A 26,463-nucleotide genomic window follows, 5' to 3' on the forward strand; every position below is an offset into this window, starting at 1 on the left:
TAGTAATGCACAGACGATGCCTCGATGTCAACTAATGGACAAGTATGTCCATCCATGGACAAGTCTGTCCATTCATGGGCAAGTATGTCCGCCCTATCCCTACCTGTGTGCCGCCTGTCACCACTGTGATGTGTGAAAACCACTGTACTGCTGCGAAGAGGGCCTGTGTACGTTACCATTTCACTATGGGAGTGCTGCCGTATGTGTACCCATCGTGATGGCGAGCGTACAGGCATGTGTACGGGCCGTACCACTACGAGTACGCATACGCAAGAACACCCATAGTGGTACGGGCCGTACACACACCTGTACGCTCCCTATCACTATGGGTGGCCTCGCGTATGCGTACTCCTAGTGGTACGGGCCGTACACACGCCTGTACGCTCCCTATCACTATGGGTGGCCTCGCGTATGCGTACTCCTAGTGGTACGGGCCGTACACATGCCTGTATGCTCCCTATCACTATGGGTGGCCTCGCGTATGCGTACACGTTGTGATAGTGAGCGTACAGGCGTGTGTACGGCCCGTACCACTACGAGTACGCATACGCGACGCCACCCATAGTGATAGGGAGCGTACACACACCTGTACGCTCCCTATCACTATGGGTGGCCTCGCGTATGCGTACTCCTAGTGGTACGGGCCGTACACACGCCTGTACGCTCCCTATCACTATGGGTGGCCTCGCGTATGCGTACTCCTAGTGGTACGGGCCGTACACACGCCTGTACGCTCCCTATCACTATGGGTGGCCTCGCGTATGCGTACTCCTAGTGGTACGGGCCGTACACACGCCTGTACGCTCCCTATCACTATGGGTGGCCTCGCGTATGAGTACTCCTAGTGGTACGGGCCGTATACACGCCTGTACGCTCCCTATCACTATGGGTGGCCTCGCGTATGCGTACACGTTGTGATAGGGAGGGTACAGGCGTGTGTACGGCCCGTACCACTACGAGTACGCATACGCGACGCCACCCATAGTGATAGGGAGCGTACACACGCCTGTACGCTCCCTATCACTATGGGTGTCCTCGCGTATGCGTACTCCTAGTGGTACGGGCCGTACACACGCCTGTACGCTCCCTATCACTATGGGTGGCCTCGCGTATGCGTACTCCTAGTGGTACGGGCCGTACACACGCCTGTACGCTCCCTATCACTATGGGTGGCCTCGCGTATGCGTACACGTTGTGATAGTGAGCGTACAGGCGTGTGTACGGCCCGTACCACTACGAGTACGCATACGCGACGCCACCCATAGTGATAGGGAGCGTACACACGCCTGTACGCTCCCTATCAATATGGGTGGCCTCGCGTATGCGTACTCGTAGTGGTACGGGCCGTACACACGCCTGTACGCTCCCTATCACTATGGGTGGCCTCGCGTATGCGTACTCCTAGTGGTACGGGCCGTACACACGCCTGTACGCTCCCTATCACTATGGGTGGCCTCGCGTATGCGTACTCCTAGTGGTACGGGCCGTACACACGCCTGTACGCTCCCTATCACTATGGGTGGCCTCGCGTATGCGTACTCCTAGTGGTACGGGCCGTACACACGCCTGTACGCTCCCTATCACTATGGGTGGCCTCGCGTATGCGTACACGTTGTGATAGTGAGCGTACAGGCGTGTGTACGGCCCGTACCACTACGAGTACGCATACGCGACGCCACCCATAGTGATAGGGAGCGTACACACGCCTGTACGCTCCCTATCACTATGGGTGTCCTCGCGTATGCGTACTCCTAGTGGTACGGGCCGTACACACGCCTGTACGCTCCCTATCACTATGGGTGGCCTCGCGTATGCGTACTCCTAGTGGTACGGGCCGTACACACGCCTGTACGCTCCCTATCACTATGGGTGGCCTCGCGTATGCGTACTCCTAGTGGTACGGGCCGTACACACGCCTGTACGCTCCCTATCACTATGGGTGGCCTCGCGTATGAGTACTCCTAGTGGTACGGGCCGTATACACGCCTGTACGCTCCCTGTCACTATGGGTGGCCTCGCGTATGCGTACACGTTGTGATAGGGAGGGTACAGGCGTGTGTACGGCCCGTACCACTACGAGTACGCATACGCGACGCCACCCATAGTGATAGGGAGCGTACACACGCCTGTACGCTCCCTATCACTATGGGTGTCCTCGCGTATGCGTACTCCTAGTGGTACGGGCCGTACACACGCCTGTACGCTCCCTATCACTATGGGTGGCCTCGCGTATGCGTACTCCTAGTGGTACGGGCCGTACACACGCCTGTACGCTCCCTATCACTATGGGTGGCCTCGCGTATGCGTACACGTTGTGATAGTGAGCGTACAGGCGTGTGTACGGCCCGTACCACTACGAGTACGCATACGCGACGCCACCCATAGTGATAGGGAGCGTACACACGCCTGTACGCTCCCTATCAATATGGGTGGCCTCGCGTATGCGTACTCGTAGTGGTACGGGCCGTACACACGCCTGTACGCTCCCTATCACTATGGGTGGCCTCGCGTATGCGTACTCCTAGTGGTACGGGCCGTACACACGCCTGTACGCTCCCTATCACTATGGGTGGCCTCGCGTATGCGTACTCCTAGTGGTACGGGCCGTACACACGCCTGTACGCTCCCTATCACTATGGGTGGCCTCGCGTATGCGTACTCCTAGTGGTACGGGCCGTACACACGCCTGTACGCTCCCTATCACTATGGGTGGCCTCGCGTATGCGTACACGTTGTGATAGTGAGCGTACAGGCGTGTGTACGGCCCGTACCACTACGAGTACGCATACGCGACGCCACCCATAGTGATAGGGAGCGTACACACGCCTGTACGCTCCCTATCACTATGGGTGTCCTCGCGTATGCGTACTCCTAGTGGTACGGGCCGTACACACGCCTGTACGCTCCCTATCACTATGGGTGGCCTCGCGTATGCGTACTCCTAGTGGTACGGGCCGTACACACGCCTGTACGCTCCCTATCACTATGGGTGGCCTCGCGTATGCGTACTCCTAGTGGTACGGGCCGTACACACGCCTGTACGCTCCCTATCACTATGGGTGGCCTCGCGTATGCGTACTCCTAGTGGTACGGGCCGTACACACGCCTGTACGCTCCCTATCACTATGGGTGGCCTCGCGTATGCGTACACGTTGTGATAGTGAGCGTACAGGCGTGTGTACGGCCCATACCACTACGAGTACGCATACACGATGCCACCCATAGTGATAGGGAGCGTACACACGCCTGTACGCTCCCTATAACTATGGGTGGCCTTGCATATGCGTACTCCTAGTGGTACGGGCCGTACACACGCCTGTACGCTCTCTATCACTATGGGTGGCCTCGCGTATGCGTACTCCTAGTGGTACGGGCCGTACACACGCCTGTATGCTCCCTATCACTATGGGTGGCCTCGCGTATGCGTACTCCTAGTGGTACGGGCCGTACACACGCCTGTACGCTCCCTATCACTATGGGTGGCCTCGCGTATGCGTACTCCTAGTGGTACGGGCCGTACACACGCCTGTACGCTCTCTATCACTATGGGTGGCCTCGCGTATGCGTACACGTTGTGATAGTGAGCGTACAGGCGTGTGTACGGCCCGTACCACTACGAGTACGCATACGCGAGGACACCCATAGTGATAGTGAACGTAGGCACGCATGTACGGGCCGTTGCAATGCATTTGGGGTGCCCTAGGGCCCCGGAACGCACCGTACCTGTGTGTGAAGCTCCAAATTACATAGGGGACACATGAGGGACAAGTATTAAGGCCTACATGCATGCTGGTTGTCATGGAGACCAAGTTCAAATTTTGAATTTGTTCTGGAAGGTGCACAGCAGAAGTCAGTTGGAATTAATCTACTTTGTTGCAATGTGTTTGGGGGGCTGACATCATGAAGGAGAATGAAACCGATAGAGTACACACAGACTGCTAGGTTTGAAGGGATTGGTGGAAACATAGGATGCAAATGTGAGTGACCAATCACTCTGTACTCCTGTGCATGAGACAGGGCAGAAAGGCAGATATAAGGCAGCCAGGTCCCATGAGGAAGAACTTGCCTGCACATCTTTGAATTCGTCGACCCAGCTGCTGCTACTGATTCCCTGGAACCATGTCAAGGGCTGTGGAGAGGACACAGCCATTCACCCTGGAGGAGAACCTGGCATTGCTGGATGTGATCCTCCCACAGTACCCCCTTCTGTATGGGCGACCAGGGTATCAGGTGAGTGCATAGGCCACTGGCACAGACTGTCCCTTTGTTGTGACTGTGACTTCTGGCATTGTGTCCTGGTGTGACACACATGCTATGTACTGTAGGGGGGGTCCCAGGGGGGGATGCCTGATGTCTCCCAGCCAGAGCATGCTGTGGTGCATGTCTGCTCTCCTCACTTGCATTGTGTTTACTGTGACATTCACTGCATGTGGCATTACACATTGTGCCTGTCCAATCCTCCAGGGTATGGAGCTACTACAGTCCTCCTGTGATTCTGTGGTTACCCCAGTGTGACAGGTGACTGTACCTACAGATGTGTGTTTGTCCACTGTACCTATGCTGAGAGTGTCCACATGATGTGTTCGTCCCCTGGACATCTGTGTGTGTAAGTCCAATGTCATTTGTGTGGGTGCATATGTGTAGTGGACCACCCCAGATGCATGAGGCTTGGATATGCCCTGCACATCTCATGTGAGCAGGGAGCAGTGCTGTGTGTCTGACGTGCAGTGCCAGCCCCACACCTGTGAGCCCCCCCGATCTAGTGGCACATGTGTAGTGAGGTTTGTATCTGCATTTGGCAATGGCAGGTGAATGTCCTGTGTCTGTGTACTCTGCTGAGGTGGTGTCAGTGGCCTGTGGCATGTGACTGCTTTGAGGTGCTGGCCAGACACAGGAAGTGTGTGTGCAGAGTCCTCCCAGCAGTGCCCTGAGACAGGAGGGATGGGTGCAGAGTCCTCCCAGCAGTGCCCTGAGACAGGAGGTGTGGGTGCAGAGTCCTCCCAGCAGTGCCCAGAGACAGGAGGGGTGGGTGCTGAGTCCTCCCAGCAGTGCCCTGAGACAGGAGGGGTGGGTGCAGAGTCCTCCCAGCAGTGCCCTGAGACAGGAGGGGTGGGTGCAGAGTCCTCCCAGCAGTGCCCTGAGACAGGAGGGGTGGGTGCCTAACACTCCCAGCAGTGCCCTGAGACAGGAGGGGTGGGTGCAGAGTCCTCCCAGCAGTGCCCTGAGACAGGAGGGGTGGGTGCCTAACACTCCCAGCAGTGCCCTGAGACAGGAGGGGTGGGTGCAGAGTCCTCCCAGCAGTGCCCTGAGACAGGAAGGGTGGGTGCCTAACACTCCCAGCAGTGCCCTGAGACAGGAGGGGTGGGTGCAGAGTCCTCCCAGCAGTGCCCTGAGGCAGGAGGGGTGGGTGCCTAACACTCCCAGCAGTGCCCTGAGACAGGAGGGGTGGGTGCTGAGTCCACCCAGCAGTGCCCTGAGACAGGAGGGGTGGGTGCAGAGTCCTCCCAGCAGTGCCCTGAGACAGGAGGGGTGGGTGCCTAACACTCCCAGCAGTGCCCTGAGACAGGAGGGGTGGGTGCAGAGTCCTCCCAGCAGTGCCCTGAGACAGGAGGGGTGGGTGCCTAACACTCCCAGCAGTGCCCTGAGACAGGAGGGGTGGGTGCAGAGTCCTCCCAGCAGTGCCCTGAGACAGGAGGGGTGGGTGCAGAGTCCTCCCAGCAGTGCCCTGAGACAGGAGGGGTGGGTGCCCAACACTCCCAGCAGTGCCCTGAGACAGGAGGGGGGTGCAGAGTCCTCCCAGCAGTGCCCAGAAACAGGAGGGGTGGTTGCAGAGTCCTCCCAGCAGTGCCCTGAGACAGGAGGGGTGGGTGCCTAACACTCCCAGCAGTGCCCTGAGACAGGAGGGGTGGGTGCTGAGTCCTCCCAGCAGTGCCCTGAGGCAGGAGGGGTGGGTGCAGAGTCCTCCCAGCAGTGCCCTGAGACAGGAGGGGTGGGTGCCTAACACTCCCAGCAGTGCCCTGAGACAGGAGGGGTGGGTGCAGAGTCCTCCCAGCAGTGCCCTGAGACAGGAGGGGTGGGTGCCCAACACTCCCAGCAGTGCCCTGAGACAGGAGGGGTGGGTGCAGAGTCCTCCCAGCAGTGCCCTGAGACAGGAGGGGTGGGTGCAGAGTCCTCCCAGCAGTGCCCTGAGACAGGAGGGGTGGGTGCCTAACACTCCCAGCAGTGCCCTGAGACAGAAGGGGTGGGTGCAGAGTCCTCCCAGCAGTGCCCAGAAACAGGAGGGGTGGGTGCAGAGTCCTCCCAGCAGTGCCCTGAGACAGTAGGGGTGGGTGCCTAACACTCCCAGCAGTGCCCTGAGACAGGAGGGGTGGGTGCTGAGTCCTCCCAGCAGTGCCCTGAGACAGGAGGGGTGGGTGCTGAGTCCTCCCAGCTCTGTAGGTCTGGCCGGGGGGGGGGGGTGAGGAGGGGGGGAGTATTTGCACCTTAATAAGGCGTTTCATGACAAAGAAGGCAGAGACAGCTTCATCAGTAGCCTAGTGTTTGTTCCACTATTAAATGGGGTATGAAACCTTGTGAGAGGCAGAGCAAGATTTTCATTTTTTTGTTATTACAGAAATCCTGCACCCATCACACGGAAAATTACAAACATTGAAAAGTTGATCAGAATACCAACAATGAAATAATTAAAAATACATGTTTTACTGTTGCCTCCATTTCCTTCCACCTCATCTGAAAAGTGGAATGCTGGAATCCCAATATATTAACGGCAATTGTAGAAGAAGGACAAGATTTGCAGGTTCAATCATATATGTTACTATAGTAGAGAACTATATTACATGATTAATATTAACGTTAGTCCATTCAAGCTTAATGATACAACTTAACGGCTGTCTCAGGCATGTTTTAGGCTGCTCACTGGGCTGAAGGTGTAAATACCAGAAGAACCAATAAAGGTTATTAATCAATAGAGAAGCAAATATAAATTCTAAACCTGTATGGAATAAAAACCTAGACCTGTGGCATTTAGCAAAAATGGTTGTTACACTGGTGTAATCTTCCAGCATTTCCGAAATTCGCCCCACACAAAATGTCAAAAAATCCCAATTCGCATATCGCAAGATTTTGCATGACCTTTGCCTCAGGGAGTCTGGTTTGTGTAGAAACTCCTTGAAATATAATCTTGCTGTCTCGTGTGGCTTTTTGTGTGAGGTATACCTGTGCAATGAAAAAGATACTCAAGATGCTGGCACGTATTACACAGAATTCTGCAAAAATTCTCAAAGACAATATTTGCCACATTTTTCTCATCCATGGTGTTTAACAGCTTCACCGGTACTGCATCAGTTAGAGTTTCAGGCCTAGTTAAGGAGGACAATATGCAAATTATACTTTATTTCTGAAGTGCACTAAGCTGGAGTATGTGCTGCCTGGAAGACATATACTGGCAAACACCTGCAAGTAGAGGGTGGTATTAGACCTTGTGTTATAATTCTGATTCAGGTGCAGCACGTGTTGCATCTAAATTGGGATTTTCAGGATTCTTTAAGGGGGCTTTAGGAGGCTTAGGGGCATATCAACAAGGGCTTTATCTCTGCTTTTTTGGCTTTAAAAGCCAAAAAAGCAGAGATAAAACTAGCACCCTATCAACAACAGGGTGCTAACATGCAAATTGGCATGTTATCACCCTTTTACTCTATGCTTCCCCTTGCATCTCTAATGAGATGCAAAGGAGGCGTTCCAGAGTAAAATAATAGGAGAAATGTCGCTAAGCGACATTTCTCCTATTATCAAGAATATCGCTAACCCTGTTAGAGACAAAAAAAGCAGCGCTAACCTCGGTTAACGCTGCTTTTTTACGTCTGGTATTTTTCTGACTCAGCCATGATATCCTATGGAAGGAGGATATCATGGCTAAGTTTGCCTGTCCCTATCAACAATCAACAATCTAACGTGAGATTATCGCTGGGTTTCCAGCGATAATCTCACATTAGCCACTTAGCGTGAGGATTTTTATCGCTATTGAGATAAGCGTTGCTAATAGCATGCTATCTCAGCGAAAAAAATCCACGCTAGCCGGCGATAATTATCCTAGCGCTAAGTGCGCTTAGCGATAATTATCGCCGGTTGTTGTTGATATGCCCCCTGGATGGAAGGGCAAACCTCGGATATTTAAATGCAACCTGGTACCTGGGGAAATGTGGAACAGAGAAAAGAAGCAGACAATGGCAGTTGGAAAAAAGGCTGACATTTGTTTAATGGTTGCTGATAGCCTTATTGCAATATCTTGTTCGGTATTACCGTCTTTTAATCCCCCTCCCCCTTCTTCGCTTGCATTTGCCTTCAGCTGGTGGCCATGATTGCGCGGTGAACTTCTAACATTCTCAAGAGGAGGTTAATGAGTAGAAAAAGTGCTGAAAGCCATCCACTAAAATGCAGTAGAGAGGAATCATTCACAATTATTATGTATACCCCCAAGCTAATTTTACAACTATACTGCAGGTAATGAGCAAACTATGTGGAAAGGGCACAAAACCAATTCGCAATTCGGTTAAACTCCATTGAATCACAATGAAACACATACATATTTTTAATACCTTTAAAACAGATTACACGAAGTAAAACGGAGGTGGCCTCAGCTTCTTCACATGAAACCGAATTTATGAGTACAATCCACATGGAGAAATCATTCTTGGATAAAAAAGGAGGGACAGAGCTGTGTGTCCCAAGCTGATATTTATTATGTGAAACTAATTAGATTTCAGTGCAATGAACACTGAAAGATGATTCTTGAAAATAATTATCTAGATGATGAGGGCTATTTCCATAGTTATGTTATGTTATGTTATGTTATGTTATTTATTCTTTTGTATAGCGCAACAGTTACTCAAAAAGAGTGTCCCGGCGCTTTTAGGTAAGGGGAACAGATTTCAGAATAACACAACACAGCTAAAAGAGGTTAAAAGATAAACAAAAAGAAAGCAAAACTACTGGCAGACCTATTGGGAAAACAGCCAGGTTTTGAGACCTCTTCTAAAATCAAGGAGAGTAGACGCCCCCCGCAAAGGGAGCGGTAGTGCATTCCACATCTGTGGGGCCAACAGACTGAAAGAGCGGCCCCCAAGGCGAGCCCTCTTCACGCGCGGAACAGCCGCCAAAAGTAGAGATTCTGACCTCAACGAGCGAGTCGGATGGTAAAAGGTCAGTCTCTTTTGGAGATGTTTAGCTCCCACAGCATGGAGCGCTTTGTAGGCCAAGGTCAGAGCCTTAAAGGCAATCCGTTTGCGGATGGGTAGCCAGTGTAACGTCACCAACAACCCAGAGGCGCTGGCCCGTCTACTTAGGCCAAAGATGGCCCTGGCCGCCGCGTTCTGTGCAACTTGAAGCCTTTGTAGCAGATACTCTGGCAGGCCCAGGTAAAGAATGTTGGCATAATCCAACCTGGAGCCTATCAGAGCCTGCACCGTCAGCCTCCTGTGCTCCTCGGACAAGAGAGGCAAGAACCTCCGCAGCATTTTTAACAGGCCGAAGCAAGTGCCGGTTACCCCCAAGATCTGGGCTTTCATCGTCAGCCCCTTGTCCATCTTAACCCCCAAGTTTTTAGCCATGGGAGAAGAGCCGGACGGAGGGAACATGTCGATGGGCCACCAGGCCTGCCAGCTAGGCTCCGTATCGCACCCGAAGAAGAGTACCTCCGATTTGTCGGAATTGCACTTGAGGCTGTTCAGTTGGAACCATGCGAACACAGCCCCAAGGCAATTCTGGATACTCTCCCCGTCAAAGTCAGCCCCTCTCTCGCAAGAGAAGAGAAGCTGGGTGTCGTCGGCATACGACACGATCCGGGCACCAAATGACTCCGCCACCGCCGCCAAAGGGGTCATAAAGATGTTAAAAAGGGTCGGGCTCAATATAGAGCCCTGAGGGACCCCGACTCCCAGAGGCGGCATTACGGCGGTGTCAGATGATGTCCAGATCGTTTGCCGGCGGCCGGCCAAAAAGGAAGAAAACCATTTGAGCACCGTCCCCCGCAGACCAATCTCAAAGAGTCTTGCGAGCAGGCCCTCATGGGGGACGGTGTCGAAAGCCGCCGACAAGTCCAACAACACCAGCATGACTTTGCCCCCGGTATCCAACACCCCTTTAATGGTTTCAGAAACCTCAAGGAGCGCGGTCTCGGTGCTGCGATGTGAACGGAAGCCCGACTGGGAGTCATGTAAGATCTCATGGGACTCCAGAAAATTGGAGAGCACCGACTGAACGTGCTTCTCCAGAATTTTTACAAGAGCCGGCAGCAACGAAATTGGCCTGTAATTGGCTGGGGCTTTCGGGTCAAGTCCCGGCTTTTTAAGCAACGGGATGACCATTGCCTGCTTCCATACTGGCGGCACCTCTCCCAGACTCAACGAGAGGTTGAGAAGAGGGTGCGCCAGCGGATTAACCACCTCCGCCAGTTTACCCAGGAGCTTAGCAGGGCAGGGGTCAAGTGGAGACCCAGATTTTAAATTGCCCATAAGCGCTAGAGAAGCTGAGGCTGGCAGAGATGGAAACTCAGCCAATAAGGCGCCCTGCGCAACTGGGGGAGGCGAGCCCGCCTCGGGCATCGGCAATGTAACCGGTTCACTCGATAGAAAGGAGTCCTGGATGAGTTTGATCTTGCCTGTAAAAAAACACGCAAGATCCGCCGCCCAAGATTCTACGGGCCCCTCTTCCGAAGCAGTAGTCCGAGGGGAGATGAATTCTCGAACGATGGTAAAGATCTCCTTACTGGAGTTCGAAGCTGCTTCGATTCTCCCCGCAAGATAGGCTTTCTTTTCGAGGCGGATGTCTCGGTGGTAAGCTTTAACCACAGCCTTGTAGGCAGACCTGTCCTTGCTGTCATAATGTGCCCGCCAGGCCCTTTCGGCTACCTTGCACTGCTGCCGCGTAGCCCACAGAGCAGGGGTAAACCAAGGGGCCGAGACCCGCTTAGATGTCGGGCGGGGGGGCGGGACTGGGGCCAGGTCATTCAGCCTCTCCGTCAGCCATTCTTGCAGGGACTCCAGGTCTCTCTCTAGCTCGCCAGACAGAGGGAAAGGGTGCGTCGCAGCAGCCTGAGCCAGCATCTCAGGGGTCACCCTGCTAAATGCTCTAGAGGCTCGACCCCGCTGCTGTGAGACAGGGTTAGGCGCCCTGACGTTGCCGCTGATTACAAATTTGGCCAGCCAGTGATCCGACCACAAGACCGGGAGAATCTCTTTCACCACTAAAGGAGAGGTCGAGAAGACCTGGTCTAGAGTGTGCCCCTTGTCATGGGTCGGGCCCTGCAAATGCGGGGTGAGACCCAGCGGAGTCATAGCCTCCAAAAGCTTAATAGCGGCGGGGTCCGACGGATCATCCATCCGGATGTTAAAGTCCCCCGCCACTAAGCAGTGTTCTGCTCTCAGTGCTAGACCCACCAGCACTGAATCAAGGTCAGCAAAAAACGTCCCAAGCGGACCAGGGGGGCGGTAGACTAACAGTCCCTTTACTGATTGATGCGGCGCTAGCACAATTGAAAAAGCCAACGATTCCGAGCCGCGGATGTCCTCAGTGGGCAAGATAGTGCAGGGCGTGCCCTTCTTTACCACCAATGCGACCCCGCCACCCCTGCCCTTTGCTCTGTCCTTCCTGAAGATGTCAAAATCCGGCGGAATGGCCATAGCCACATCGGGATTAGAAGCTTCACCCCACCAAGTCTCCGTCAGCATTAGGCAGAGTGGCTTCTCTGTCTCGAGGAGCTCAAAGATGTGTTGCGCATGGCTGCGAGCTGATCTGGTGTTTAACAGCATGCAGGCGTACTCTGCACCAGCTATGTCAATAGGCGGGGCTGATGACAGAACCCGTGTCGGATGCCAGCCACAACCCGGACATCGCGACTTACCCCTATAGCGGCCCGGAAAGACAGTACAACAGCAGCTCTCCCTATGATTCAAGGAGCGCAGCTCCCTAGAAGAGTACCGCACCAAATGAGGGCCCAGATTACACATTCTCGGTGAACAGAGCCCCGCCCGCCGCCAAGACGCCTCCGGGACGGTGACGGGCGCAGACGGGCAGGACTCTGGCAAGACTCCGGCAAGCGACGGCGTCCTAGCTGCGCGTTCCCGCTGCGCGGGTAAGAGCGACTTTAAATAGGCGCCGAAGTGGAGGGAGGAGCGCCTGGACGCTCCAAGATGGCGCCCGCCAAAAAAAGCCTGGACCCAATCCAAGATGGCGCTGGTCGCCGATGACAAGACGATCCCCGGACCACCCACAGAACCCGGGCCCACCAAAACGGTGGTGAGTATTCCTCAAATTAAATGCAGGTGTGAGGGGGGGGAGAGCCCAGCCAGTGCACAGCAAATAAAACAAAAACAAGTGCCAAACGCGCGAAAACGCGCTAAACGCGCTAAAAACTGCACAAAGTAAAAGATTAAAATCTGCAGCCCTTACAAACCGCAGCGCGGTAAAACGGGACCTTTCAAGGCTGACCGCCGATTAAAAGTGCCTTAAATAGGCGCCGAAGTGAAGGGAGGAGCGCCTGGACGCTCCAAGATGGCGCCCGCCAAAAAAAGCCTGGACCCAATCCAAGATGGCGCTGGTCGCCGATGACAAGACGATCCCCGGACCACCCACAGAACCCGGGCCCACCAAAACGGTGGTGAGTATTCCTCAAATTAAATGCAGGTGTGAGGGGGGGGAGAGCCCAGCCAGTGCACAGCAAATAAAACAAAAACAAGTGCCAAACGCGCGAAAACGCGCTAAACGCGCTAAAAACTGCACAAAGTAAAAGATTAAAATCTGCAGCCCTTACAAACCGCAGCGCGGTAAAACGGGACCTTTCAAGGCTGACCGCCGATTAAAAGTGCCTTAAATAGGCGCCGAAGTGGAGGGAGGAGCGCCTGGACGCTCCAAGATGGCGCCCGCCAAAAAAAGCCTGGACCCAATCCAAGATGGCGCTGGTCGCCGATGACAAGACGATCCCCGGACCACCCACAGAACCCGGGCCCACCAAAACGGTGGTGAGTATTCCTCAAATTAAATGCAGGTGTGAGGGGGGGGAGAGCCCAGCCAGTGTACAGCAAATAAAACAAAAACAAGTGCCAAACGCGCGAAAACGCGCTAAACGCGCTAAAAACTGCACAAAGTAAAAGATTAAAATCTGCAGCCCTTACAAACCGCAGCGCGGTAAAACGGGACCTTTCAAAGGTAACTTAACCCTAAAAATATATGCATTGCAACTGATCCTGAAATCAGTATGTATAATGCTGAGGGTTTCGTGGGACAGTGGTCTAACAATAAATGAGTGGGATTCCAGTCCCATTAAGTCTGTGATTCCCATGACTCATTTATAGGTGGGAGTAACATAAGCTGCCTGACAGAAGGGCCTCAGATGGCTTCACTGTCCAGAACCTCTATTCTGGGGGAAAGCTTGCTATAGGACCATCCCATCAGTAGATCAGAAGTCCCACCGCATTTAAGGCGGCCTTGTTGAATGCATTCTTCTAGCCCAGGAGCGCTATGCAAGGCATGGCCTACCAGGGCAGGAAAAATGATCACCACAAGTAGATGGAATACTCCCTATGCATTAGAGTCATTGCCTTTTTGTTTCAGAGAGAATGGGGACATGGAGCTATATTTACTTAGGTTTTAGGGGTGTACTTGAATATTTATTTATAAAGTTTTACATAGCGCAAACATGACCACCGGGGGTATCAGAGCGCTTTACAATATATGTGGCAAAAGGGTACATGTAAACAACCAAGAGTAACCAAAGAGAAGGAATCATATACAAAAAATATCACAGCAGGAGAAAATAAGCTAAGTGATAATTACACAGGTGTCCGAACATCCTCATGACCCTTAAATGTCCAACATGGTACACAAAGCTAAAATGTCACAGTCAAAAGTGATCAAACATTCTCCTGAGTCATAAAAAGTCAAGGCCGTAATATACAAAGCGAAAATTCAAAGACATGAAAAGTACGAGCATAGCATCACGCAACACAAAATGTTGCAGCTGTTCACCATACATTATAAAAGTCCTCAACAGCAACACACAATTTTGATGCGCCGGGCCAGCAAGGTTTGAAAATGTACCCTATTGTTTTGTCAAGTGACAAAACGAAGATATTGCATTATCTAGTGATAGTGGTAGCGCTATTAAAAAGAATAGTGGAATTACTTAAACGAGACCAAGTCATGACTGAATATATTTTGTTGTCTTGGCGTAAAATAGAATTATATTCTCCTTTTCTATATATCTGAGGAATAATAGTAGTGTTTGGAATCTTGTGATGGTTAGAATAAGCGCAGTTAAAAAAACCTCTAGATTCCTTCTCGTCAGTAGCGGTCCGTGGAGGGAGTTCAGTGGGGCAGTGAGGCGGGGCGGGGGAGGGGCAGAGTGGGGAAATGTAAACACCGGAATATGGATGAACGGAGGTAAGTACACATTTAAATAAATAAAACGAATTCCTTTGCGCGCGCTGCATCGCAAAATGCGATGCAGCGCGCGCAACGAAATTCGTTTTATCTGTTATAGTGTACATTTACATTATACAGTACCATTTGCTGATATAAACAAACATGGTTTCCGATATTTTTATTTAGTGATTTCGTACTTTCATATAATGAGAACCAGCCTGAAAATGAGTGCAAAAGAGAACGAGAAAAGTGTGCACAAAGAATTAAAGTGAGAATTATGGGCAAATGAGGGCAAGCAGGACAACAGTTTATGCAACTATAACTGCTAATTTAGATATTTTTAAATCTCAACTCAACATTACATGCACTGTTTCTTCTAGATGTATTGTTAGATTACAGTCAGCTGAGAAGCCACCCAGTAGTTAACATTGATTGGCTTTGTTGACACTCGCTCTCATTTCCTTGCTTCTTAATGTTCAGCTGCAATAGGCTTCCTTCCACTTTGTGTGTTTGTACCTCCCCTGGAGCATAGATGCATTACTTGTTTCCTTCCACTTTCTAATTATTTAGCCGCTACTTATTTATTTGTCATTTCAAGCAGCCCCCCTCATGTACTTGCCCCCTATGTTCTCCCATCCACTAACCCTCTGCTATCAACCTGCTTGCCTAAGCCCCTCCTGTCCACCATCTATTGTAGGCAATTTACACCAGCCCCTTACTACCACCTTCTGTTGTCTGTGTGCTTTCTCCCAGACTCTTCCCCTTCAATTGTACGTGTTGCCCCTGACTCATCCTCTCTCCCTTTGTGTTGCCTATGTTGCCTCCCATCTCCCTCCCTCCAAGTTACCTCCCATTCCCCCCTCTCAAAACTAAGACATTGACCCCCTCAGAGCAATTTAAGGCCCATGGGCCTCTGGAGAACTTGGTGAACCCAGCCAGGCAATGCCAGGAAGGGAGCATTCAGAATTTTGGGTCTGGATTGAACCCAGGAGTCCTGCTTCCTCCATTGCTCACATTGTGATATCAAGTTAGTAGCCGTGTCTGCCTCATATCTGTATGGCAACACAATGACTCCTTGAGTTGCACACCTGTCTTCGAGACACCTTGAGGGTGAAATATTGGTTATGGCACAGAGCAGCAATTACTCACTAAACATGTCCTGCATTCCCCACGCTACTGAGGTCATCACAGGTGACAGCAGAGCCAATGGGTGCATGGTGCTGTCACCAACAAGGGTAGGATGGATTCCAGAGCTCTCATCTGACACTTAATTTTTAGTCTGGAAGCCTGGTAATGGCCGGGTCTGCTGGCTCACTGGACTGATGCATTCGCTGCAGGGGCCTGTGTTTGACCTCATGGTCACAGGTTCAAATCCTGGCGGGTCCACTTAGCCTTTGATCCATCTGAGATTGATACAATGAGTACCATTGAGTTGGGTAACAATAAACATCTGTTGTTCAGCGCCAAGATACCTACGGGGGAACGTGTGCTTTACAAATACACATGTTACGTTATTTCCAAAGCAGATCTTGTATTAACCAAGCAGCTACTTTCCTACGCACTGGTTTTGCAGTACTGTTTTTGGCACCCCACTTTAGCTCACTGGTTTACACTACAGCCCCAGCCATCCACATCAGGGTACCCGCATTCCTCCAATAGTGAGAAGTGACACCTCTGTACCAGGGACCCAACACAGAGCTCTGCCAAAGCACCTCATGGAGACCCACAGCAACAAGTACACAAGAGCAGTGGTGCTGCATACAGCACAGGCAAAGCAACTTATGTTGACCACAGAAACCAGTATACAAGAGTGGAGGTGCTAAATGCAGCTTTGCCACTGCACCTCATAGTGAAATGCAGTAACCAGTATGCAAGAGCAGCACTGCCACACACAGCACTGCTATGCATATCGCGGTGACTTACAGCAACAAGAAGGCTAATGGGGGGTGCCAAACACAGTTCTGCAAAAGCACCCCACCGTGACACAAAGCACTGCATATCCAGGAGAGGAGACCAAAGCACAGCTCTGTCTATATATCTCTTGGCATTACCCTGAGTGACTTGCAAACAAGTGCCAGGGATTAGCTAAACCTCCTCCAAAGTACTTCACTCCATAGACCAGAGCCGCAGGTGTCCCATAACTGAATGTCAAAGAGAGTATTGCTGTGTAGCTCAAACCCCAAACATCCCACTGCAGGGTGGAATTGAAAGGTGTGGCAAAACAGCTCACTGCACAACCTAATCCAAAGAATGCCTATACCTTGGAGTGTTTCATAGAAGTTCTGCTAATTCACCTCAATACTATCCTACAAGAGCATCATTGATTAGTCAAACCCAGAAACCTTCTATTGAACTGTATACAACAATCATGTGTAGTTTTAAGGTTAAGGGTCATCTCTCAAACATTCAATCCCCCAGCCTGTCTTCTAGACAGCCCATGCCAGGCTACCCACAGTACTTCATTATTGTGGGCACTGGATAGGCACAGCAGGAAGTGAGGCAATGACTTTAACATTCATGGGCACCACTTGGCCAAGTCTCGTAAGACACACTGCACTGAGTCAACTGGACAGACGAAGACCGGACACTAGAGTACCACTGAGAGCAATAAGCCATTTCCTTATTGGCACAACAGAATAAGCCTAGATTGTCTTTCACCTTCCTTTCCATAGTGATACATTTTTTGTTATGATAGCCATTTCAGAATTCAGGCAATGCAAAGTAATTCAATGTTGTATTCTGAGTGATGGAGAACTGGCGAGTCTCAACAGAGATGGATTTCTCGGGCAAGGGGAGGAGCTTCAAAACATTCCCAAAAGGGCTGAAATGAGGAATACCATATCTGGAGCATGTACACATTACTTGTGTCTTTCCCCTACTCTGAGAGAGTGATTCTTTTTTAGCTGTGTCCCTCGTGTACGTGCCACCCGCTGTCTTCCTCCTGCCCATTGACCCTCCTTTGTCCATCCGGTTGCCCCATCCGCTCCCTCGCTCCATTGTCTGTATGCTTGCTCCTAGTTCTCCGCGTCCTCTGTTGTCTGTGTTGTCCCCTATTCTCCCCTCTTCCTTGAATGTGCCCATCAAACTCTTTCATCTCTGTTGCCTCTTGGTCCCACCCCGAAATAAACAAACTCTGATATGATGCATTATTTTGCTTGTTTCACCAACACCTTCCATTTCTCTTGCCCTCCAGTACATCCCCAAAGGTGTGGCCTCCCACACCAACCGCAATAGAAGAAGCATGTGACGCAGCCAGGATTTTCTTTATAAATTTCAGACTTGAGCATGACAGCCACACTGCTGCACAACATAGCTTAAAAAACCATTGGTCACCTTAATAGCTCTCTCACAGGTGAGACCGACTGGCTTTGATAATGCTCCTCTCCATTACTCTGGCTTCCCCTCCTTTTAATTTTCCTTTCTAGCACATTGCTAATAGATTATAAGCCATATAAAAGGGAGACGACATGGCAATAAAGGTAAAATATATCTTACAATCTAATGCCTTTAGAACACAGAGAATCATCCCGTGTGTGTGCCCCTCTGCATTCTAACGAAGAACGAGAGATGCTCCCATTATAGAACTGTGAACAGCTTCAGGCAACGGTCACATAGATTACATGACACAAATCTGAAACACTAGTGTCCCATTAGCTATTATGAGTTTCCTCAGCGCCTATGGACCAAATACCAGTGCATTAGCAAACAGTGCCTCCAGATCAGTATTAACCATCGCTCAGATATCGCCTTGTAATAATATTTCTAAAATGCCAAGCAGTAATTTCCAATAATGAAACTCATTTGACCGCAAAGATCAAATTTTCCTTTTCAGAAAATACGCCATTTAGGTCACCAAAAACCAGATCACTTTAAGTCTCTAAAAATATATTTTTCTCCTACATCATTTTAGCATTTTCAAAAAAAATCCGACTTTGTCTGAAATATCAGATTTTAATTTTCATAAATAAACGACTTTTTGTTCAAAGCCTCAGCTTCCAATTTTCTGTAGATCGAGTAGTATCAAAATATACGAAGGCTATTTTCAGGAAATGTATTAACCGTGTCACCACACAAATATCTTGACAGTTAAATATTCAAAAATATTCAAAAAATACAGTTATTTTCTTCCCAAATCCAAGCCTTTCCATCATATGTGCATATTTTGTAACACAGACATAATTTTAGCTAAAAGCAATTACTGTTTTCTTAAGTGCCGAATTATATGTAATAAATAAAGATGTGATATTCGAGTTATTGTCATTAAATGGACAGATGCCACAGAATACTTAACATTGGCCTGCAGGTCACCAGATACCCAATGGCATGTTAGCCATTGGCATCATGTGTCTTTTATCCCATCATATGCCATTCATCTTGATGGCGTGCCCTGCAACCATATCCTGTGGTAGGTTCTGCCATCATGTATCCCACTAAATGTCAGCCATTGACATATGTTTTCCAACTACCACATTATATGCAAGTGAATGGCTTAGTGTTCCAGACTATCAGAATAGAGTAATTCATGTTGTCACACACCCTCATGTCTCGGTCTACTCAGTATAAATTAGCTAGTAAATACTGTCATATCCTCAGGTACATCCTTTGTAGAATAGTTACTTCCACCATATGCCCAGGGAAAAGCCTTGTATGGTATTCATTGAACTCATGGGTTATTTTACACCACAAAAAATGACGTTTCTCATATCATCAGTGCGTTCTCAGATATTCAATCATATGACCATCATTTACAACATTGCCTGCGGGATGATTCTACAATCTAGGCATATTCTGCTTACATCAAATGCGACCTAAAAGTCTCCAGTTTTAATCATGGTAAAATCAGCTCCGCCTTTCATCCTCTTCAGTTCATACATGAAGTAGCATTTGCTCGGATTATATCATTTTGCTCCACCATTTGTCCTTTATTTCTGTATGCCACTTGAAATCTTGCTCTACCTTCTTCTAGATGTTGATAAGTGTTAACTCTCAACTTTCAGACTTCGAAAGCCATATATGTGAATATATTAAATATATATTTTCATTTCATTCCTTTATGCTCCCCTACCAAAGCATACATTTAATTTATTAAATAAGTAAATAACTAGTTCTTGTTTCCTACGTAAAACGTAGAAAAATATAAATGACTCATATATCCACTCGGTCTTTCCCAATCGAAAACCTTAAAAGAAACAGATAAATATATTGATATTGGGCCCATGAACAAAAAACACCCGCTTCCCCTTCTTGCTTCCAACTAGCCTTATAAAATGCAACATTGTCTGTCAAGTGTATAATCATGTCTAAAAATGAGGCTGGCTATCCACCAGGGCTTGCTATATACCAGTGGGTGCAGTGTGCTTGATATACAATTTTAGTTCTGTTTAGCTCTTATTCCTAGAGAGGAAAGCATCTATTTGTAATTAGTGATCCAAATTCAAAAGTAAGTAGCCATGTCCTCTGTAACATTTGCGTCACTTGAATGTGCTCCCCTGTTAAGCAATTCAGTGAGTAATGAGTTGATCCATGAAGCGCATATGTTTGTTCATCTTTTAGCATGTTGATTCATTTGTGATAAGGAAATGTATGGGACTTCTAGTGCAAAATCAGGTACAAGCACACGCAGGTGTAAAAAAGTCATTTGTGCAACTTGGATTCCAAGGGCCTCATTTATGAAAAGTGACGCATCACTGCGTGAAAACAGTGATGCGCCACTTTTCACTGCGCCCTCCCTGCGACTCCAGTGATGCGTCATATTTACAGTATGACGCATCATGTCGCAAGGAGTAACAGATACGTCAGTATTTCTGATGTATCTGTAGGCGCAAAAGTGACGCATCGCTGGAGTGTGTCACAAAAGTGACGCAACTCCAGCAATGTGTCCTTTCACATGGGGCGAGCCCCATGTGAAAGGGCCTGCGTCAGTCTTACGCCTGCTGTGAGGCAGGCGCAAGAAATTGACGCATTTGCACACTAGAAGTGGCGCCGTGAAATCTCGTAGATTTCACTGCGTCACTTCTACGACCCTTTTTTGCGTCAAAACGCCCCCCTTGCATACATTATACCTGGCGCAGGTATAATGTGGCGCAGGGGTTTACAAAGTGACGCATCTACCTAGATGCGTCACTTTGTAAATACGGCGCAACATCGCGCATGTTTTATGCCACTGGTGCGTCACAAAAAGTGACGCACCGGCGGCGCAAAAGTGACGCAGGGGCTCATAAATGAGCCCAAATGTTTTCCCTAATTTTCGGATTGTCTCAAAGTTGTAGTGTTACATACACAAGCTATATATGTAATGCATTTCATTTTGACGTAAACATGCTTTATTTATTTGAACAATGTAATTTACATGTTTGGGAAATTAATACAGAAACGATTTAGAGACAGCTGAGAAAAAAAAACTGCATCAGCATAAGGACTGTAACATTTCTATTCGAGGCAATCAATTGCTCTTTCTTTACAATACCTTGCTGTTTCCGTGGGTCATAAATCTGAAGTCCAAACAATGGTGGTCTTTCACGTCTTAGAAGAGTTACATTTCTTGTAGTCAAATCCAGTTGAAAAATTGAGCCATTCATGTAATCTGTCCAGAAAATATAGTTCTCATGATGAGACAGCCCAAAGGGATGATTTAACTCCTTCCCGCTGCACACTACCTGCAATAAATACAACATGATAAGCGACCAGGGTGACATCTTTTGCTCTCACTTCTATAGTAGAAAGTGCTTTCCAAACCAGGGTCCTTGCTACTGTGAAAATACGAAATAGAATACTTGGGGCATTCTGGATACTTTCTCATTAGGTTATGTGACAAGACCCCCATGCATAATATATACATAGTTCAATTATTAATTCACATAATTCAGTGAGGTACAGTACCCCAATAAAATAGCCTTAAATCAAGCAAATTATATCATACATAATAAAGACGCTGTGGTCAAAAAAGGAAAAAATTGGGTTAAAGGAGATTATTAAAAAATGACCAGGCACCCTTTGAGTTCATTGTGTTCATAGTATCCTATTTCTAATTTAATTTAAAATGCCACTTTAAGACCCATTTTATGTTGAAAAACTAACCCGTGAATAGTATCTCATGATTACTTTTTATGTCCATGTTAGGTGGTGTTACATATGAATCACTCTCTTTCAAATTATGTGATAGGAAACATGTTTTACCATACGTTTTTTAGATATATTGTATGTGAATATCAGTGTAGGTTAATAATTCAATTTTAAAATGTCACGACTAACAAGGCTATTAGATGAATGAAGAACACAGGTTTAACGGATATTAACAATCAAAACCTTTTAAGAAAGCAAAGAATCAAAATGGCCAATTTATTAAGGTTGATTTCTTCGATTACAAACAAAAAACTATGATATAATAGTCCCAGTTGGGTACTATTTACGATCATAATATGACTATTCAAACATCCATACCCTGTGTGCCAGGGACCACATGGTGCCTGACACACGGTGCATGGATGTCTGAAACATCCATTTTTTTAATGCAGCTTGTGCTGTGGCCCTTTTCCAGCTGCAATGGAAAAATGGATGTTTAGAACTGCCTCATGGGCAGGCACATCCTAATTTGTCCGATGGACCCTCCGGCTACCAGTCATGTGGTTTCCATTCCGAAACGATGTTGGTCGGACGCGAGTCCGACCGGCCTTGTAATAAGACCCTCAATGTCAGCAGTTCACTGAATGTTTTTGGTGAGGATGTGATATATTGATTTTTTGAAATAATGTGTGTATTGCATGCACTACATTCTTTATTTTGGCAGCAAAATGCCAGTTTTATCGGAAATATAATATACACACCATCCTAACAGTGATCTCAATCTGTTTACTATCTAAAAAAAATATTTGGATAACAGATAGACATGCTGGTGAGTTTCCTCTTTAGTTTCATCTGGAAGACCATCCTAATATCTTAGGGCTAGGAAATAAAAGCTTCTTTTCTCGAATGCCTGCCCCTGGTATCTAATCTGGTTGGAACTTTCACCTGTTTGCCACTCTGTACTCTGAAATGGGACATTGGGTATATTGTTAAGTCCTGATACCCATGTTGTTCCCACCAGATTTCCCAGAGGATGAAACTGAGAACATTAACCCATACAGAAATCTCGACCCTTAGTCAAGGAAGAAGTGAATGCTTTGCAAATACACAACCAATTTGACAAGTCCTAGCCTCACATCTGCATTTGTAACAACTAGCAGTTTATTCATCAGGTAAGTAAGTTGCCAACATTCTAGGTCTGAGTTTGCTAAAGTCCCCACTGCTCCTGATTTCAATTGTGTAGGCATAAGGTTGACCATCTTTACCAAAACAGATAGATGATAATATAAATACCTGTCACTAATTCCTTAACTTGATAAATACTCATTAATTCATACCTAGATAAATTCCAAGATTTTGTTTTATCTTGCCCATTGGGATGATGGACTAACAAGTCAGGAAGGCTATACATTTTTATCAAGGCTTCATGGCTGGCGTTTGCTTGGCACATCATGGTTAATGTCATTGACTCATTGAGGTTGAACCATCTGATACTCATTTATTTACTAATCTCTTTTAATCACTCTTGCAGGTTGTCATACTGGGTACTCTTCAAGCTAACCTCAATCTGTAACTGCAAGTCATCTGCAATGAACTGAAATTACAGACTCCACCATCAGATTAATCCCAAACAAGATTTCCTTCAAGCATTATTAAGATGAGAGACAGTGAATGTGACAAGCGCTAAGGGTTACCAAACATCTGCAGCCTGTGCCCTCGGCACATTTCCCAGCACAGACTGTGCAATACAATTGGCTAGGAAGTAGTAAAACCAAGACAACCAAATTCCAGTAAAATTGTCATCAAATAATGAGAGAAACTCATAATCCACCACATTGAAAACTGGCAAGTACCCTAAAAGCACCAGAATATGATATTCTTGCAATGGACTCTGGTGAGTTTACCCTTTAAAAAAATACAGAGCAAGCTATGTTATGCTGCAGAATTACGAGGAAGCTGCCAGGGAGAAAGCAATGCAAAATGTCATGAGATCATACATTAGGGAAATAGATACTCTACGACAGAATGACAACACTGAATGAAAGAATATTTGCAGCACTGGAAGTGAGCAACCTTGATATGATAGCCTATATAATCACCCAGACTATAGAAAATATAGAGCACACCCTAGATCTCCTACCAATAACTCTGTATGGGTATAGAGTGGCGGAAGACCAAGAGAGACCTTAGAGCCTCAAATCCTGATTGCTCAATGTATAGACCACTGAAGTTTGGTCCAGAAGAAGGTGGCAGTATAAATGATGTAGCCACCAAAACGCATGTCAATCGTTTTTAGATCCATTGAACGTTAACCAACATTTCAGAAAGAACTGATCAAACACACTGAAAAGATGGATTATGTTAAAAGTTTAAATATGATGTTAGGTACCTAGTGAATCCCTCTAAGCTATGGAATATGATGGGCAGGATGGGCGTTGAGAAAGAACTTCTCACCCTTATCAGGGGCTTACATCAGAAACTTACAGCAAGAGTGTGTTACATCCCCTCTGGCAAATTTTACCCCATATTAACTCCACCCAGGGTGTTAGTATAGGGTGTATCCTGACTGCTTTCCATTTCTTGCTATGCATAAATGGGATTAACAAAAACGGAAAATACCTATCATGTATGAGAAACAAATGTACACCCATTTATTTATACGCTGATAATAAGGTGCTCATTGCCCGCACATGAAATGTTCTACAGACCCTTTTAGATTTATTGAATGACTTGGACCTGTAGGAACATTTTTCAAAAACATATTGCAACCTGCAGTGGTCCAAGCATTTTGTTATGGGGGATTCTCACTTAGCAAAGGGCTACTGAAAAGTGGGGGTTCTCCAAAGAGCTGAAAATTGTTTCTTGCATAGATAAATGTCGATTCGTGGGGGCACTGCCACACTCATATGACACGAGGAACTTGGAATGCCATACCTGGAGGAATTGATTGGGCTTGCACCACTGCTGCTGTGGATCAAATTTCGGAGAACTCCAGAGGCTGGGCTTTTAAGAACTTGCATTACTGATTGTCTGTCACTTGACAGGGCATACCAGATTCCCTGACTCTCCTTTCTGAGGGAAACTTTCGAGACTATAGATCTCTCAGAACCATAAAAAAACTCTTAAAATCAAGCCTGAATATAAAGAACTGGTTAAACAACACTACTTGGACCATTGTATGAACTCAGAGCTAGAGAACACCGAGGCCAAACAATTGGTTGTCAAATATTTAACAGTGTCAACAATAAGGAGCCATGGAGTTCTACTTATAATGGAGTATAAACCCCACTCAGGGTTAATTATTTTACACTTTTTAGGTTATGTACACTGCACTCTAAATTCACTTTTCATTTGTAAGGGATTTGGCAACATGACCTTCCCCCGTGCAGTTATGATAATGTTTCTACATAAAGCACTAGTCACATTATACTCTTTTGCACCTTGTACTCAGCTCTGAGGCTTTTCCTTTTTGACCCTCATTTTGCAAAAGACAAACCTGAAGCACTATAAGGATGGTCCTGTGTGTTTGCAGTGTCTGGACTCACCAGATATTAATTATGAATTGTTGATTTTTTTTAGAGTTATTTTAGAGTTATTTTAGAGTGGCAGCTAGGAAACTATAGGAATCATAACAACCTGCTATATATATGCACTATGATCTATCTGCACATGAGTACTTTATCTCCTATTGATGGAGTCTATTCCTTTGGTGAAATATTAACTTGTTGTCATTTCTTGCTTATTATGGAAACATTATGAATTTTAACAACCTGTGGTATACACGCACTATCAAATGCACATGAGTTCTTTATCTACCATTGACGGAGTCTATGCCTTTATTGAAATGTAAAATATTTGTGTTTTCTTGCTGATATTTTGATTATATGGCTTTGGCCGAATAAAGATATTTTGAGGATGATAATGATGAATAATTTGTTAGGGATAAGTCTGAATGTGCAAATGGTTGAATGTGTGAATGTGTGAAGCAAGGCTATAAGGGGCTTGTTTTCTTTTAAATGAGTTAAAAAATATATTTCTATTGTAAAACATTGACAGTGTGCACAATCAAGCCTTTTCCATAGTATATATTAATATTTGTGTGATTAATTTGTACTTCTCTATCATCAAGTTTTGAAGTTGTTAATACATGTTTTTGATATCAAAGTGGAAACTCAATATTTGCTATAATTTTCTGTTAAACCAAAGATGATGTTGATGCTAATTACAAACAATTCAGGTTGAATGGGGCAAGGGGGGAGGATTTTGTAACAAAATGCTACAGAGTGATACCATCAGTTACTTAAAATAGAAATAAAACTACATCTACATTAATAATGTAGGCCGTAGAGGAGATTATTTTTTAACTTACATTCAGAGTGTATAAACATTCATTTGTGGGCCTTGCAGTGTGATGTTGAAAATCTGCTAATATGATAGAAACATCCACTCATTTTCTAAATATTAGGAGTAAAAAAGGGCAAATTCAAGTCCAAAAGATGGTAGAACATAATTCCCATTTACCTGTCTGTTGGATCCATTTAAAAATACCATTTCAATGTGGTCGTAATAGGCATCACACCAGTATAAAATGCCGCTGTCATAGTCTAGCGTCAGGCCATTTGGCCAGAGCATCTTTGATGTCACAAATATTTGTCTGTTGAAACCATCCATCCATGCCTTTTCAATCCTCCCAACATTGTGGTCTATTTCGTCTTCCTCCCAGTCGGTCCAATACATCCATCTAATAAGAAAAAAGACAATAACTTAGAAAAAAAAGTATACACATCTCATAAGATGTTTTTGTCTACCAAGATTTTGCATAAGGAAAGAGGTTTGCTTAATTCCTCCATTTTGTTTCACTTGCACCAATTTATTGAGCTATGTATTGCTTTATTGCACTTTTTAGTGTAAAAAAGAGCATTTCAAGTAAGAATTATATTTAGGATGCACTGCTATTCAAATTCTATACTTTTGTATTATTCTTTT

At 47.0% G+C, this 26,463-nt stretch overlaps 1 protein-coding gene across 1 annotated transcript in view; it reads right to left on the minus strand.

Annotated features, from left to right (window-relative positions):
* The window catches only part of LRP1B (LDL receptor related protein 1B), a 3,634,433-nt gene that overhangs the window by 2,059,670 nt on the left and 1,548,300 nt on the right, over positions 1–26,463 (minus strand). Inside the window, exons 13-14 of the mRNA XM_085647014.1 lie at positions 25,999–26,218; positions 20,882–21,071 (exon numbers count right to left, since the gene is read on the minus strand). Of these exons, the coding sequence (XP_085503140.1) occupies positions 20,882–21,071; positions 25,999–26,218 (410 nt within the window). The remainder of the gene's footprint in view (positions 1–20,881; positions 21,072–25,998; positions 26,219–26,463) is intronic.

The sequence above is a fragment of the Triturus cristatus genome, chromosome 3_2 (assembly GCF_964204655.1).
Source record: "Triturus cristatus chromosome 3_2, aTriCri1.1, whole genome shotgun sequence".
Classification (NCBI taxonomy): Eukaryota; Metazoa; Chordata; class Amphibia; order Caudata; family Salamandridae; genus Triturus; species Triturus cristatus.